The sequence below is a fragment of the Cnephaeus nilssonii genome (assembly GCF_951640355.1).
Source record: "Cnephaeus nilssonii genome assembly, chromosome: 11".
NCBI classification, from domain to species: domain Eukaryota; kingdom Metazoa; phylum Chordata; class Mammalia; order Chiroptera; family Vespertilionidae; genus Cnephaeus; species Cnephaeus nilssonii.
In genome coordinates this window covers 2,877,729-2,890,707 of record NC_137082.1, presented here as the reverse complement: position 1 = coordinate 2,890,707, position 12,979 = coordinate 2,877,729, and the positions used below count along the sequence as shown (strand labels likewise).

At 56.7% G+C, this 12,979-nt stretch overlaps 1 protein-coding gene across 2 annotated transcripts in view; it reads left to right on the top strand.

Annotated features, from left to right (window-relative positions):
* Nucleotides 1–12,979, top strand: part of CDH4 (cadherin 4) — a 386,793-nt gene that overhangs the window by 256,196 nt on the left and 117,618 nt on the right. For both annotated transcript variants that reach the window (XM_079783884.1, XM_079783883.1), the window contains exon 3: nucleotides 1,074–1,300. In XM_079783884.1, coding sequence (XP_079640010.1) covers nucleotides 1,074–1,300 — 227 coding nt within the window. The remainder of the gene's footprint in view (nucleotides 1–1,073; nucleotides 1,301–12,979) is intronic.

Here is a 12,979-nt window from a genome sequence, read left to right as displayed (position 1 = left end):
GGAGGGAACGCCCGTTGTTTATTATTTCTGAGCAGGCGACAGGAAACTGGTGAGCATGGAGGGAAAACACTGCATCAGTGTAACCGAGGAGCTTTTAGTTTCTAGAATAAATAGCAATTAAATCATGTAAGCAGTGACAGTGAAATTGCTTCAAAAGCCAATCCTCCCACCGTGATTGCTGAGGGACCCACATTTTTATAAATACGAGGTAACTTTAACCACCGCTTTTATCAGCAGAATGTGGCTCGGGCTGTGGGGGCCTCGTAGTTTACAGGCGTGAGGAGGCTCGGAGGCTCGCAGGAAGGATGCACGTGCAGGTCCAGCGCGGCTCCCGGGTGTCTGCGCGCGGAGCGCACGGGCCTGTGACGCAGCCATTGGGCTGGCAATCCGGTGCCTAATGAACGTTTGGGAAGCAACCATCATGCCTGCCTGGCAGTGGGGGGAGACTAGCTGCCTGCACGCCGCAGCCAGGTCACCGACAAAGCACCTGGCTGCCCCGAGGTCGCTGCCGGCCGCCGGCCTGGTGGGCAGTTCGCAGGCGCCAGGTTTGTGTCCAGAATAAAACAGACCTGAGGACGCAGCGGGTGCAAGCCCTGCTCAGAGCTGCTCGTCTCCGTCCCGCACTTGGCTGTCTTGGGGTGGAAAATGTCCACTCGGGACTTCGAAGCCTGTGGGCGCAGTTTGCGTGTGGTGGGCGAGGGGGTCGTGCTTCAGGTGGACCACACCCAGCACCCAGACTCCAAATGCCCGCAGGAGCGCGGCACAGCTGTCCTAGGTCTCGCGAGAGCGGCACAGCTGTCCTAGGTCTCGCGAGAGCGGCACAGCTGTCCTTGGTCGCAGAAAAGCCGTCCACTGGTTTTTAGCTCCTTTTTCTGAGGCCCCTCCGTGTTCCCCAGGGGGAGAGAGAAAACCCAGACCCGACTCAAAACATGCCTGTCGTGGCTGACTCCCGGCTGTCCTTAGGAACCAGAACCTCTGCCTGGAAGGACACCATGCGACCACTGCCTGCCCTTCCCCTCCCCCACCACCCGCACCCACTCCGGGTCCTGACCCTTCTCTCCCTCCTCTTGCAGTCAAGTTCAGCGACTGTCTGGGGACCACGGGGACGCAGTATGAGACCAGCAGCATGGACTTCAGAGTCGGTGCAGACGGGACGATCTTCGCCGCCCGGGAGCTGTGGATCCCCTCTGAGGAGGTGGCCTTCACTGTGACTGCGTGGGACCGCCACATTGCCCAGCGATGGGACGCCGCAGTGCGGCTGCTGGTGGCCCAGACCTCGTCCCCACTCTCTGGACACAAGGTAAGGTGGGCCGCCGCGGCGGGCATGGTGAATGCCCTTTCTCCTCAGGTCTCTGTACCCCTGCAAAGCCCCGGAAGACAGGCCAACCCCTCGGCGGGCTGGGACAGCCGGAGGGGGCCCTTACAAGAGGGGGGGAGGGTAGGGGGGAGAGGACAGAAGGAGGGAGAGGACAGGGAGGGAGGCAGGGAGGAGACAGGAAAAAGACAGATGGAGCAACATTAACCACCCTCCCTGACTTCACTTCCCCCAACTTGCCTGCAGGGCCTGTCTCCATAGGTTGGAGAGGTGAATTCACCCTCCCCCATTCCTAAAAGGTCTCTCTCATTGCTGCATTGCCTAGCAACCCATGGCCAACCCCCAAAAGCCTCAATGTTAGGTTTCACGTGTCCAAGGGGGCTGAGTCTTGGTCCTTTTCTGCCCGTCCCATGTTCAGCTGCTGAATCGGCCTTGGGTGTGGGGGCTGCGGGGCCAGCAGGGAAATCCCAGCCCGCTGCTCATGGCCACCTGCCCCAGGGACAACTGGTGGGGGGAGGAAGTTTGTGAAGCCCCTGATAGTGAGGCCTGTGCAGTCATCATGTCATCGGGACTGCGTGCGTGGCTCGTTAGCAAAGGGAAGCATACGGGTGAAGCGGCACAAGGTGACCTTGGATGGCGTTCACAGCTCCCTCAGAAGAGGGCCCGTGGGCAGTAAAGGGTTAAACCAAGCTGACCAGAATCCTTTCTAATGATTTGCCCAAAACCTTATGCAAACCTGTTGTCTGAACCTCACTGGGACAGTCTGCAAGTTTCCCCAAATCTCTTGGCCAAGGAACTCTTTTCATGAAATTTTTTGCAAGAGAGGTGTTCCAGGGAACCCACTTTAGGAAGATGGGGATCTGCATCTTGTTTTTAGAGGTGGTTGCAAAAGAGAATGTGTGACTCAGGTGATAGCGTTTTCATTGGTGAGCTGACCCCACGGGGAAGGACACCTCGAGCGCCTTGGACCAGGTATCAAATCACGGTTCTCACAGCGGTGTCCCCAAGGCAAGGGCCTCGTCTTGTGGTGACGAAAACCAGGTCAGAGGACTAGTTTTTCATCTCTCCTGAGTGGTTATCACAAGCGTGTCCTGAAGAAAAGGCAATGAGCAAGGCAAGCCTGGGGCAGCCCTGGGGACACTGTCCCATGTGGGGCCCTCCCGGCAGGTGGCGGGGGCAGGGGCTGAAGGACAGGGAAGCGGTAGTAAGCCGCCATCCCTGACTCTGGTGCAGACCCTGTGTGCCTCCTGAGCAAAGAGCAGGCTCCTTTAGGCCACAGATGAAAGGCACTAATTGAAAACATGCCTCTTGTTAGGCATGTTAATGAAGAGGCTCTGATGCAATCAGCCCCCTGGTCCTCTGTGGAAGGTGGTTGAAATTAGACAGTCCCTGTAGGAGTGCACCGCCAACCCCAGGTTGGTCAGGCTCGGAGCGTCTGTGGGGCCGCACACCCACGTGTGTGAACTGTGACCATAAGAGGGCGGGCAGTCTGCACCCACCGACCGGGCCTGGTTCCAGTCTCGTCACCTGCATGGCTTCCGTTTTCCTCTTACTCCGAACCCAAAGCAGCCTGGCCTGACTGCCAGGATGTCACATAGACCCTGCTCTATGTGGCATCGCCTCTCCTAACCCGCACGTGTCCATGGTGGGCACTGTCATTGTCCCCACCTTGCAGACGGAGAAACTGAGCCACGTGACTGCAACCCCTTTGCTATATGGGAGAACGGTGTTCTAGGAGGAGTGAAAGTGACTGTCTGGGCAGCTGAGCCCCATGCTGGAGGGCCTGGCTGTCTGGCTGTGGGTTGGAATCAGGGCTTCTCCAACTTACTGGCTGACAAGGCAGAAAAATCATATCTAAACATTGATGTCAAGAAATTATGAAAAGTAGAAAGAAGGAAACAAAAACCAAGAGGAGAAAATATATAGACAGAATCAACAGACAAAACCTGGCTCTATAAACTACTAAGCCAAGCCCTGGCCAGGTGGCTCAGTTGCTTGGAGCATTGTCCCATACACCAAAAGGTTGAAGGTTCAATCCCCAGTCAGGGCACATGCCCAGATTGAGGGTTTGATTTCCAGTCAGGGCACATACAACCGATCAATGTTTCTCTCTCACATCAATGTTTCTCTCTCCCTTCCTCTCTCTCTACAAAAATAAAAAAAGCATATCCTCAAGGGAGGATTACAGTAAAATAAAATACTAACCAATCTGGTTGTATAAGAAAAAAGAAATTGCAAATTATCCTAATCAGGAATGAAAAGAGGGTGTCGTGACCAATGTCATACACTAAAAAGAGCATTTGAGGGTATTATGTATGATCTATGCCAACCTATTTGAAAACACACATGAAACGGATAACATCCTATCTAATAATAGCGTACCATGTAAATTACCATCACTCCGCTACGCCCACGATTGGGCAGCGGAGGCTGGGGGGCGGGACTCAGGGTGGCCTATCCGGCCATTGAGAGGCACGGATCTGCTGCCACTGAGCGGGGCTACGCTGCTGTTGAGAGGCACAGGGGGCGGGACTCCCGTCCCCTGTGCCTCTCAATGGTCAGCCGCCCCCTGTGCCTCTCAACGGCCAGATCCGGGCCGCTGAGGGGGTCCCACCCCCTGCGCCTCTCAACAGCAGGGGAGACCCCCTCAGCGGCCGCGGACCATCAAAAGTGGGGGAGCGAGCTCTGGCCTCAGTCAGCGAGCCACGGAAACCACGGAAACCCGGCAGAGGATGGAGAGCAGCGACGAGGAAGACATGGAGAAGCACCGCATCCACCTACGCCCCGTCACTCTGCGCACACGCTGCACCTCCTGCCCTGTGAAGTCCGGGTTAACCGGCCCGCCCCTGTGGGGCGCTTTTTCACCCCGGCCATCTGTCAGGGTCCCGATAGACTCGAAGGCCGCAGTCTGAGGGGCGAGGAGGTGGAGGTGCCGCCTGGCCTGCTGGGATACATGATGGTGATGGAAGAGAAGTCGGTGGGGAAGCAGGACTTTTCAGCGGGATCCGACAAGGAGGAGCAGGAGCTGGTGGAACCCCCGGAGGCGCTGGAGTGGGACTTCAACCGCTTTATTCGTGCCTCCGCCAGTTTCAGCCGCTTCACCCTGTGGGGCCTGGAGAGCATCCCTGGCCCGGATGCCAAAGTGCGTGCGGCCCTGACCTGGCCCAGCCTCGCCGAAGCGATCCATAAACAGGTGCTGCAGGACTGAGAACCAGCGCTTGAAACTGGAAGCCACCGATCCCTTCACCAGCTCTCCACTTTGGATCCACTGAGTCCACCACCCCAATAAATGAGCTCTTTCACAGCAAAAACAAAAACAAAACAAAACAAAAAAAACAAAAGTGGGGGACCTGGGTGCCTGTCTGCTCCGGCACCAGGCCTTTCAGAAGCCTCCACTGAGCCGGAGGCTTCTGAAAGGCCTGGTGCACGAGTGGACAGGCACCCAGCTCCACCGTGAAAAGCGAAAGCGTGTAGGGGACCCTACACGTGCATGATTCAATCATGCACTGGGCCTCTAGTCCTATATAATAAAAGCCTAATATGAAAATTGTCCCTTCAACCAGGAGTTCTACCAAGGGACAGGGCCGGCCCGCCAACCACTCATGGCCCCTCCCCCGGCCAGCCCAGCCCGATGGGCACCAATCAGGGTGGGCCAACCGTACCCCACCCGTGCACAAATTTGTGCACCGGGCCTCTAGTTCTAGAAATATACAGCTCACAAAAACTAGCATGAGAAGGAAATCTGCACTGTTTTATTATTCCAAACAAAATTTAAATTAAAATCCTTATCATAAAGAAATGCCCACACCATCATGGCTCCGCTGGTAAGTTCTACCCAAGCCTTGGGAGCAATTGAAATTAATCCTTGCACATCGTCCAGAGAGCTGAGCAAGAGGATTCATTCCCCAAACAAGCAAGCGCCATGTCCAAACCACCACGAGCTCTCCTCAGAGCCAGCAAGAGCTGTGTCCAGAACCAGCCAAAACCTTGAAAGAACAGCAGGGAGGTCATTATAGGCCAGCCTGCTCACAGTAGATAGGAAAAAAAAATACCTAAACAAAATATTAACAAATGAATCCAGCCATGTATACACAAAATAAGCCAGGGCCACACCAGTGTGTCCAAGAATGCAAGGTTGTTTAACATGTGAAAGTTAGTCCATGTAATTCAACACAGAGTAAAGTGCATCGTGATTGTAAAATTTCACCTTCATTCAGGCTGAAAATATTCAGCCAATTAGGGGGGAAAAGACTGTCCTTAATCCTGTAAAGGGTGTCTACGAAAAGCAGACAGCAAACCTCCAGTCTACTTTGGAATACCCAAAGCCTTCCTTGACATTGGAAAGAGGACAAGGTCATTCCTACATCACATGCTGGGGGTTCAAGCCAAGGTTAGGCAAGAAAAGGAGGTCCAAATAAATAGAACTGACATTTGTAGCTGATATGATGTGACTGAAGATCTGGAAGAATCTGTAGGTAGCACGCTGCAGTTAATGAGTGAGGGTAACAAGAATGGAAAAGCCATCCTCCCTCTACAGACCGGAATAAGTCATCAGAAAATGAAATTGGAACCGGATACGAGTTACAATAGTATGGAAATGATCACATAACTAGAAGTAAGCCTAAAACTGTCCAAGACCCTTCCCCATTGTTGAGAACATTTAAAGAACCCTTTAAAAGGGAGGGGTGTGCTGCTCGGCAGGTTTTGTGTTGTGGGAATGCCAGTTCTACCCAAAGGTTTCTGCAGACTCAGCACATTCCCAGCATGGTTTTTGCTTGTTCGTAGGAGGTTAACAAGCTGACTTTACATTTTTTTAACGGAATGCAAAGGCCAAGAATGGCCTAGACTAGAATAACAGGAACACGGGACTTGGACATCAAGACACACTAGTAGAGCCAGCCAAGCTTCTCGGCCTCAGTGCTGTTGGCATTTGGGGCTGTCCTGCACTGTAGGGTATTGTCCTGCCCTGTAGGGTGCTGTCCTGAACTGTAGGGTGCTGTCCTGCCCTGTAGGGTGCTGTCCTGGCCTGTAGGGTATTGTCCTGCCCTGTAGGGTGTTGTCCTGAACTATAGGGTGCTGTCCTGGCCTGTAGGGTATTGTCCTGCCCTGTAGGGTGTTGTCCTGAACTGTAGGGTGCTGTCCTGGCCTGTAGGGTGCTGTCCTGGCCTGTAGGGTATTGTCCTGCCCTGTAGGGTGTTGTCCTGAACTGTAGGGTGCTGTCCTGCCCTGTGGGGTGCTGTCCTGGCCTGAAGGGTATTATCCTGCCCTGTAGGGTATTGTCCTGCCCTGTAGGGTATTGTCCTGCCCTGTAGGGTGTTGTCCTGAACTGTAGGGTGCTGTCCTGCCCTGTAGGGTATTGTCCTGAACTGTAGGGTGCTGTCCTGGCCTGTAGGGTATTGTCCTGGCCTGTAGGGTATTGTCCTGAACTATAGGGTGCTGTCCTGACCTGTAGGGTATTGTCCTGCCCTGTAGGGTATTGTCCTGCCCTGTAGGGTGCTGTCCTGCCCTGTAGGGTGCTGTCCTGCCCTGTAGGGTGCTGTCCTACCCTGTAGGGTATTGTCCTCCACTGTAGGGTGTTGTCCTGCCCTGTAGGGTGTTGCCAGAAACCCTGGCCTCCACCCCCTGGAGGCCAGGAGCACCCACCCCACCCCATATGCAGCCAGTGCAATCTTCAGTCATTGATTGCAGGGTTGCCCCATGCGGCAGAACCACTGAACTGTAAGAGCTAAAATGGTATGGTTTGGGCGCGAAGAGGGTCAGAGGGACAAATGGAACAGAATAGCAAGCCCGGGAAAAGGTGTTTAAACTTTTAAAAGATCATCTTCATAGAGGCATCCCTTTTATACAGTGAGATTCGCCCACTTCACATAGACCATTTGGCGAATTCTGCCAAACGCGCATGGTGAAGAACCTTGGTTTTTGTAGGAGTACCAGAGGCCGGCCGGCCACAGCGCAGGCCAGCTCGGACCTGCCGCCCGCCTTTCAGGGGCCTGCAAGCTAAGAACGGTTCCTACGGTTTAAATGGTTGTAAAAGTGTTGTATTAATAGCCTTGGTTTCGCTCCTTGGCCCCCAGTGCCTAAAATCTTAACTCTCTGGCCCTTTAACAAAACGTTTGCCAAGCCCTACTTCGAATAGGGAGGGAGGGCTGTCTTTTCAATAGTGATGCTGGGCCCGTGGCGCCTCCCACGCCACCAGCTCCATGGGCTGTGAATCTACATGAGCAAGACAAGGCGAGACAACTGGCAGAGAATGTGAGAGGGTGTCATGGGGCCCCCTTCTCGCACCTCTGCTCGCCAAAGCCACCACTTAAAGTGGAAAGTTGAGCCTGGGGATGGGAGAGGATATGTGTAACCTGACAACTAAGGACTCTCATCCGGGTGCACAGAGGATGTCAATCACCCGGTGAAGGAGGAGAGCCAGGCTGGGCCAGTGTGGCCGCATCAGCCCTGCAGGGCAAGGCAGATCCGGCTCAACACTGAGAGAGAGAGAGCACCCAACATGGGTGAGGACTGGGCGCAGCTGGGGTGTTCATGCACTCACGGCGGGGTGCATTTTGGCGCAATGTCTTTAGACCCTAATTTAGTTGAACATTCGCGTACTCACTTAAACGGAAACCACTTCCTCTACTCACAGCACATCCGACACCAAAGGGAAGGCTTCTCCGCCTGAGCCCTTCTCCAGCTCCACGGACACGGCAGACCCCCCGTTAGGGGCTCAATCCCAGACCCAAGCAGCAGCAGCAGCATGAGAATGTCCTAGACACGTGTGAGGGGGAGGAGCAGGCGCAGGCAGGAAACGCACACTGCGTAATTGCACCCAAGTGGGTCCAAGTGTGTGACAGTCGGGGCAGAGGTGGCCCGTGGGAGGCGGGAGGAGGCGGGCTGGGGAGGCCAGAGAACATGAGCAGGGCTTGGGGGCAGGTGTCTATTCTGTGGTCATTTAACTGCTCACTGAAGTTTCAAGCACTTGAAGGCGGGTAGTTTATAATTCACCATTTTAACACTGTGTTTTAATGCATGCCAAGGGCTCCCTGGCTGGGATGGGACAAGGTGGGGAGTTCAGACAGGACACAGTGAGCAAGGTTTCTGTCGGCAGAATGTTCTAGAAACAGGGCCTCCTTTAAAGGAGCAGTTTGCAGTGTTGGCAGTCTGGGGGGCGCTCTTAGGAAGGGAGCCGGAAGCGGCACCCAGGAGGATGGCGTTTCATTCTCGAAGGTCCAGGCTCCTCCGTGCCTGTTGCTCAGTGGCCCTGGGTGGAGCTGGGCCGGCTGACAGCTTTACACTCGGATGAGCCACACGGATTTGGCAGCGTTTCTCCTTCCCATCCTCTCGGCTCCCAGCAGCTGACAGGCGGGCGTTCGGCAGGCAAAGCGCGCTGGGGTCGGGGAACGTTTGGTGTGTGTAGTCTTGCAGGAAAGCCGATAGCAATTCAATTAGAAAATGCAAATGCGGTCACATACCTCCCTCGGGAGTGCTGAGCGCCTGGGGATCGGAGCGATGGCCGCCCAGTGCTCACTGAGGAGGAGCGGCCCCCCTTGTCGGCTCGGGTGCTGTGGCACTCGGAAGGGCAATGGGCCCGTGGGCATAGTTTGCAAAACAGGAGCCGTGTTTATGAAGCTAATATTGGGTCTTTTGGCTGCGTCAGCATTTGTGAGAGACTCAGCCCCGCGACACCCGTGTCAGACGGCCCACGGCCCGACCGTGTTCTTTCCTCGGGCTTCCTGCCCCCCGGCATGTGGGCTGAGTTGTGTCCCCCTGAAAATCATGTCGGAGCCCTAACCTACAGGCTCCCAGAATGGGTCTGTGTGTCTGCAGGGTGTGCAAATGGCATTAGTGAGGGTGAGGGCATCGGGGCCCGACCTCGCCCGCCTGGCGCCCTTATGACAGGCACTCAGAGGGAGCCGCTGTGTGACAGAGGGGTCGGGCGGTGCTTCTGCAGGCCCAGGGCCCCCGAGGTGACAGGCCGCCACAGCACCTCCAGAGGGGCCTGGAGAGATCTCCTTCCTCCGGAGGACCCTGCCCGCCCGCCCTGGACCCCAGACTTCCAGCCCTCAGAGCGGAGGGTGAATGTCTGCTGTTGAAGTGCCCAGTCTGTGGTGGGGGGGCGGTGGCCCCCAGACACTCACACCAGGGTGGGACCTGTGTCTTCCTGCCGAGATGGAGACTCAACCCCCGGGAGTGCAGATGCCTCATCACCCTGAAGGCAGGATGAGGCCCGACCTGGGGGCCCACCCAGCGCCCCAGATACCCACAAGGCCTCTTCTTTCAGCTGCTCAGGTCTCCACAGCAGCGAGAACCAGGCTTGCTGAGCCCCGATTCTTTAGCCCCGCGTCCATTAGCCCCCCTCCCGTGGTCTGTGACCTTCCGTCCCCATGGTCTCCCCTGCCCCACACACACAGTTGTCCCTCCTCCACCCCCGTGAGTGTATCTCCAGGGCCCAGGTTACTTATAAAACGGGGGAAGGGAGGCCCTGGTTGAGAATCATTCCTGTGTCCACCCGAGAGATGAGGCTCCAGAGGCCGGGCCTGCCGCGTGCGGGTCCCTGAGTGGCCTGCGTCCCCGTGAGCGCCAGAGGCTGGTGTGCGGCCCGAACCCTGACACACGGGCCCAGAGCTTTCTCAGGGGCCACATGGGCTTGCATGGCAGGTGTCACCTCGGGGAAGCACCTGAGGCCTCTAGGCGCCGCCCGGAAGCAGCAAGCTGGTCCTTCCGTCCTTTCCCAGAGTCGGCCCTGCCTGTGCGCTGAGAAACAGCGACTCTGCGGCCGCAGTGTCACCGGCCCGGCGTCCACGCTCCGCTCCCGGGACGATGCCAGCTGCCTGGGTGAGGGTCAGCCCCTCCCCTCCGACAGCGCCACAGAGACTGCCACAGACCCACTCGGCTGCCGTGGGGCCGGCACCCGTGTCCCAGGTACTTTGTGCACTCCTCCGCGGCAAAGCCCCGCACAAGCGGCCCGCAGAGCCCACAGCCCTGTCAGTGCCCCCACCCCAACGTGGGTATTCAACAGATGAGCAAAGCTCCCCAAAATAATCGCCGCCTTTAACTCCTTGTAGGGGTGAAGGCGGGAGTGACTGTTCTAATCGGGTGAGAGCCGCCTCTGCCCTGGGCTTTCTGATGGCGGCCCCGGCCCACGCACCTAAGCTGCCGGAGGCTGCCGCTGTCTGGGCCGGCAGGCGTCACAGGGTGGAGGTCACACTGAGGCGGTGCTCCAGGCGAAGATGGCCTCCCGGGGCGTCTCCTGAAGCTTGACCAGGGCACAGCCAGGCTGAGGGGCGGCGGCAGCATCGCGTCACCAGTCACCTCCCCCAGGCCTGTCCCCATGGAGGGCACTGCCCGGGGCGCTCTCTCTGTGAGACCTGCTCAGACAGGACAAGACGAAGGAGCCCTCACGGGTGATGTGCTGCGTCCCAGGGCAGTGTGGGGAGCAAGGGGGTGAGAAAGGGCTGTGTAGGCAGGGAAGCTCCTAAGAGTGACAGTGGCGGGGGGCGGGGCGGGGGCGGGCACTGCCTGGACCTGGTTTTGTCAGGTTAGGCCCCAGTCAAACCCTTCCCTTGTCCTGGCCGAGGCCTTCCAGAATCATCTGAGCAGATGGAACTGACCATTTTTCTCACTAATTGACGCCAACATGAACCACTCCATTCATTTCCGCCATTAACAACTCTGGGGAAAGTGACACATTTTGGCTTAACTTACTAATTTAAAGTTTCACTGTGATGTATTTTTTCCTGTGCACTGAAAGGTGATTTCACTTCAAATAGTTCTCACTGAACATAATTTCTTGATTCTCTAGAGCACGTCCTCGACCAGGGCACGGGAAGACATCAGGGCTGTCACCGCAGGGGGAGCCAGGGTGCCGCTCAGCACCCCACAGTGCCCAGAAAGCCCCAGACCGTGATCTGACCCAAAGTCAGCTGTGCCGAGGGGTAGACCCTGGTCTACAGGCAGGTGAGGGGCAGCCCAGACACTGGGGGTCTTGGTACAATGGGGAGGTGAGAATGGGGGAGCAAGGCTAGCCACATGGGAGTTACATACACATACATGCATACGTATGTGCGCATGCACATACGGTACATATATGTGCTCATACATACACATCCGGACATGCATATGCACACGGGCATACACATATACACCCTCAGAGCCACAGCCCATTGGCCTAGCACAGCCCACGTGCCACACCCACCCTTTCAGCGGAGGGGCAGAGGGGGCCCTGGCCCTGGCCCTCTGGGCGCCCCATCCCCAGGTGTAAGCGAGGGCAGGCCAGCCCCCCCTCGCGTGGGTGAGCCCGGTGGGGCAGGAGGGACGGCGGGGTGGAACGTTAGCACTGAGGTTTTCCTCTCAAGTGGATGATGCAGAAGCGCTCCTGCTACTCACTTGGGACACCTTTCTCCGGTTTCTGTGGGAACTTCCAGAAGGACCGGCCTTAGAAGAGGTCGGAAATGGGGACTAGCGTGGAGCTTGGGGGGAACCGCGCTTTCAGCCCCCTAGTGTCATGGACGGAAGAACGCACTCAGCTAAGCGCCTCCTCAGCACACCCGTGTTATCCCAGTGGCTCACAGCATCTGTTTGTAAAGAGTGGGGTGTCTGTCCTTTTATTTTGTGTGTGTTGAGTACCATTTCATTCTGTCCGTCCTTAGCTACCATGGAAACCAGCCAGAAGGCTGCATTCAGCGCCCTGGCTAAGTATTTTAAATAGAGGTGTTTGCAGGTGAGCAGAACGGGCCGCTTGTCAGCCATACATTGAAGGGAAGGAGAACTGGCTGCATGGGTTTTAGTGCCTTTTTTTTAAGAAATTGAATTATTGTCACTGACAAGCAGCAGCAGGTTTGACGTTTGGGGGGTGGGGCGGGGAGGACCCGCTGTTTCCTTTATTAAAGCATGTTTACCCCGAAGCTATGAGGGAGCAGCAGAGGGGAGGACGGCCGAGGGGGAGACACAGAAGAGCGGTAGAAGCATTGGCATCTGGGCACACTCCCCGCCCAGTCCCAACGTGAGTCGTGTCCGTTGACCGGACAGAAGCAGTGCGGTTCCCCACAGGTTTCATGCTGAGGTCAGCCCCTAGGAACGCAGCACCCTCGGGACGCCAGGGCCCGGAGACGTGGTGTTTGCATGGGGGCCGGGCCCTTCACCCCAACATCAGAGCCGCCAGATGAGCCGTATCAGTGGGTCTGGGCGTGACAGGTGGGAGGCTGGACACAGTTCGTCAAAAGGAAAGAAGGGCCCGCAGGCTGGGTGGAGACTGCTGTGTGCGCCCTGGAGTGAGGACTGGTCTCAGCCTCCTCTCGGACCTCCCGGACCTTCCATCCTGGGAGTACGGATGCCGCCCCTGGGCCACACACAGAAGGGTCGTGCAGACTGTGGCAAGATAGACCGGGAGAGCAGGAAAAGTCAGGGAGCCCCCCACCCCTTTGTTCTCTGCTCATGCAAATGGCAACATAGGCCCCTCCAAAGAAGCCTGTCAGCATCAGGGGTCTGCCTAGCTGCGAGGCCGAGCAGAGGAATTGCTGTCCTGGGTCATGAAAGCTGAAGATTACATCTGGGGGCAAGGCCGACCTGGAGCCCCTTGACTGAGGAGAGGCCTCGGAGATATCCGTGGTCACCGTGCCAGGTGGGCGTAGCCCATGGGAACCTAACTTGGACATTTTCCGTGAATTGCATTATCCA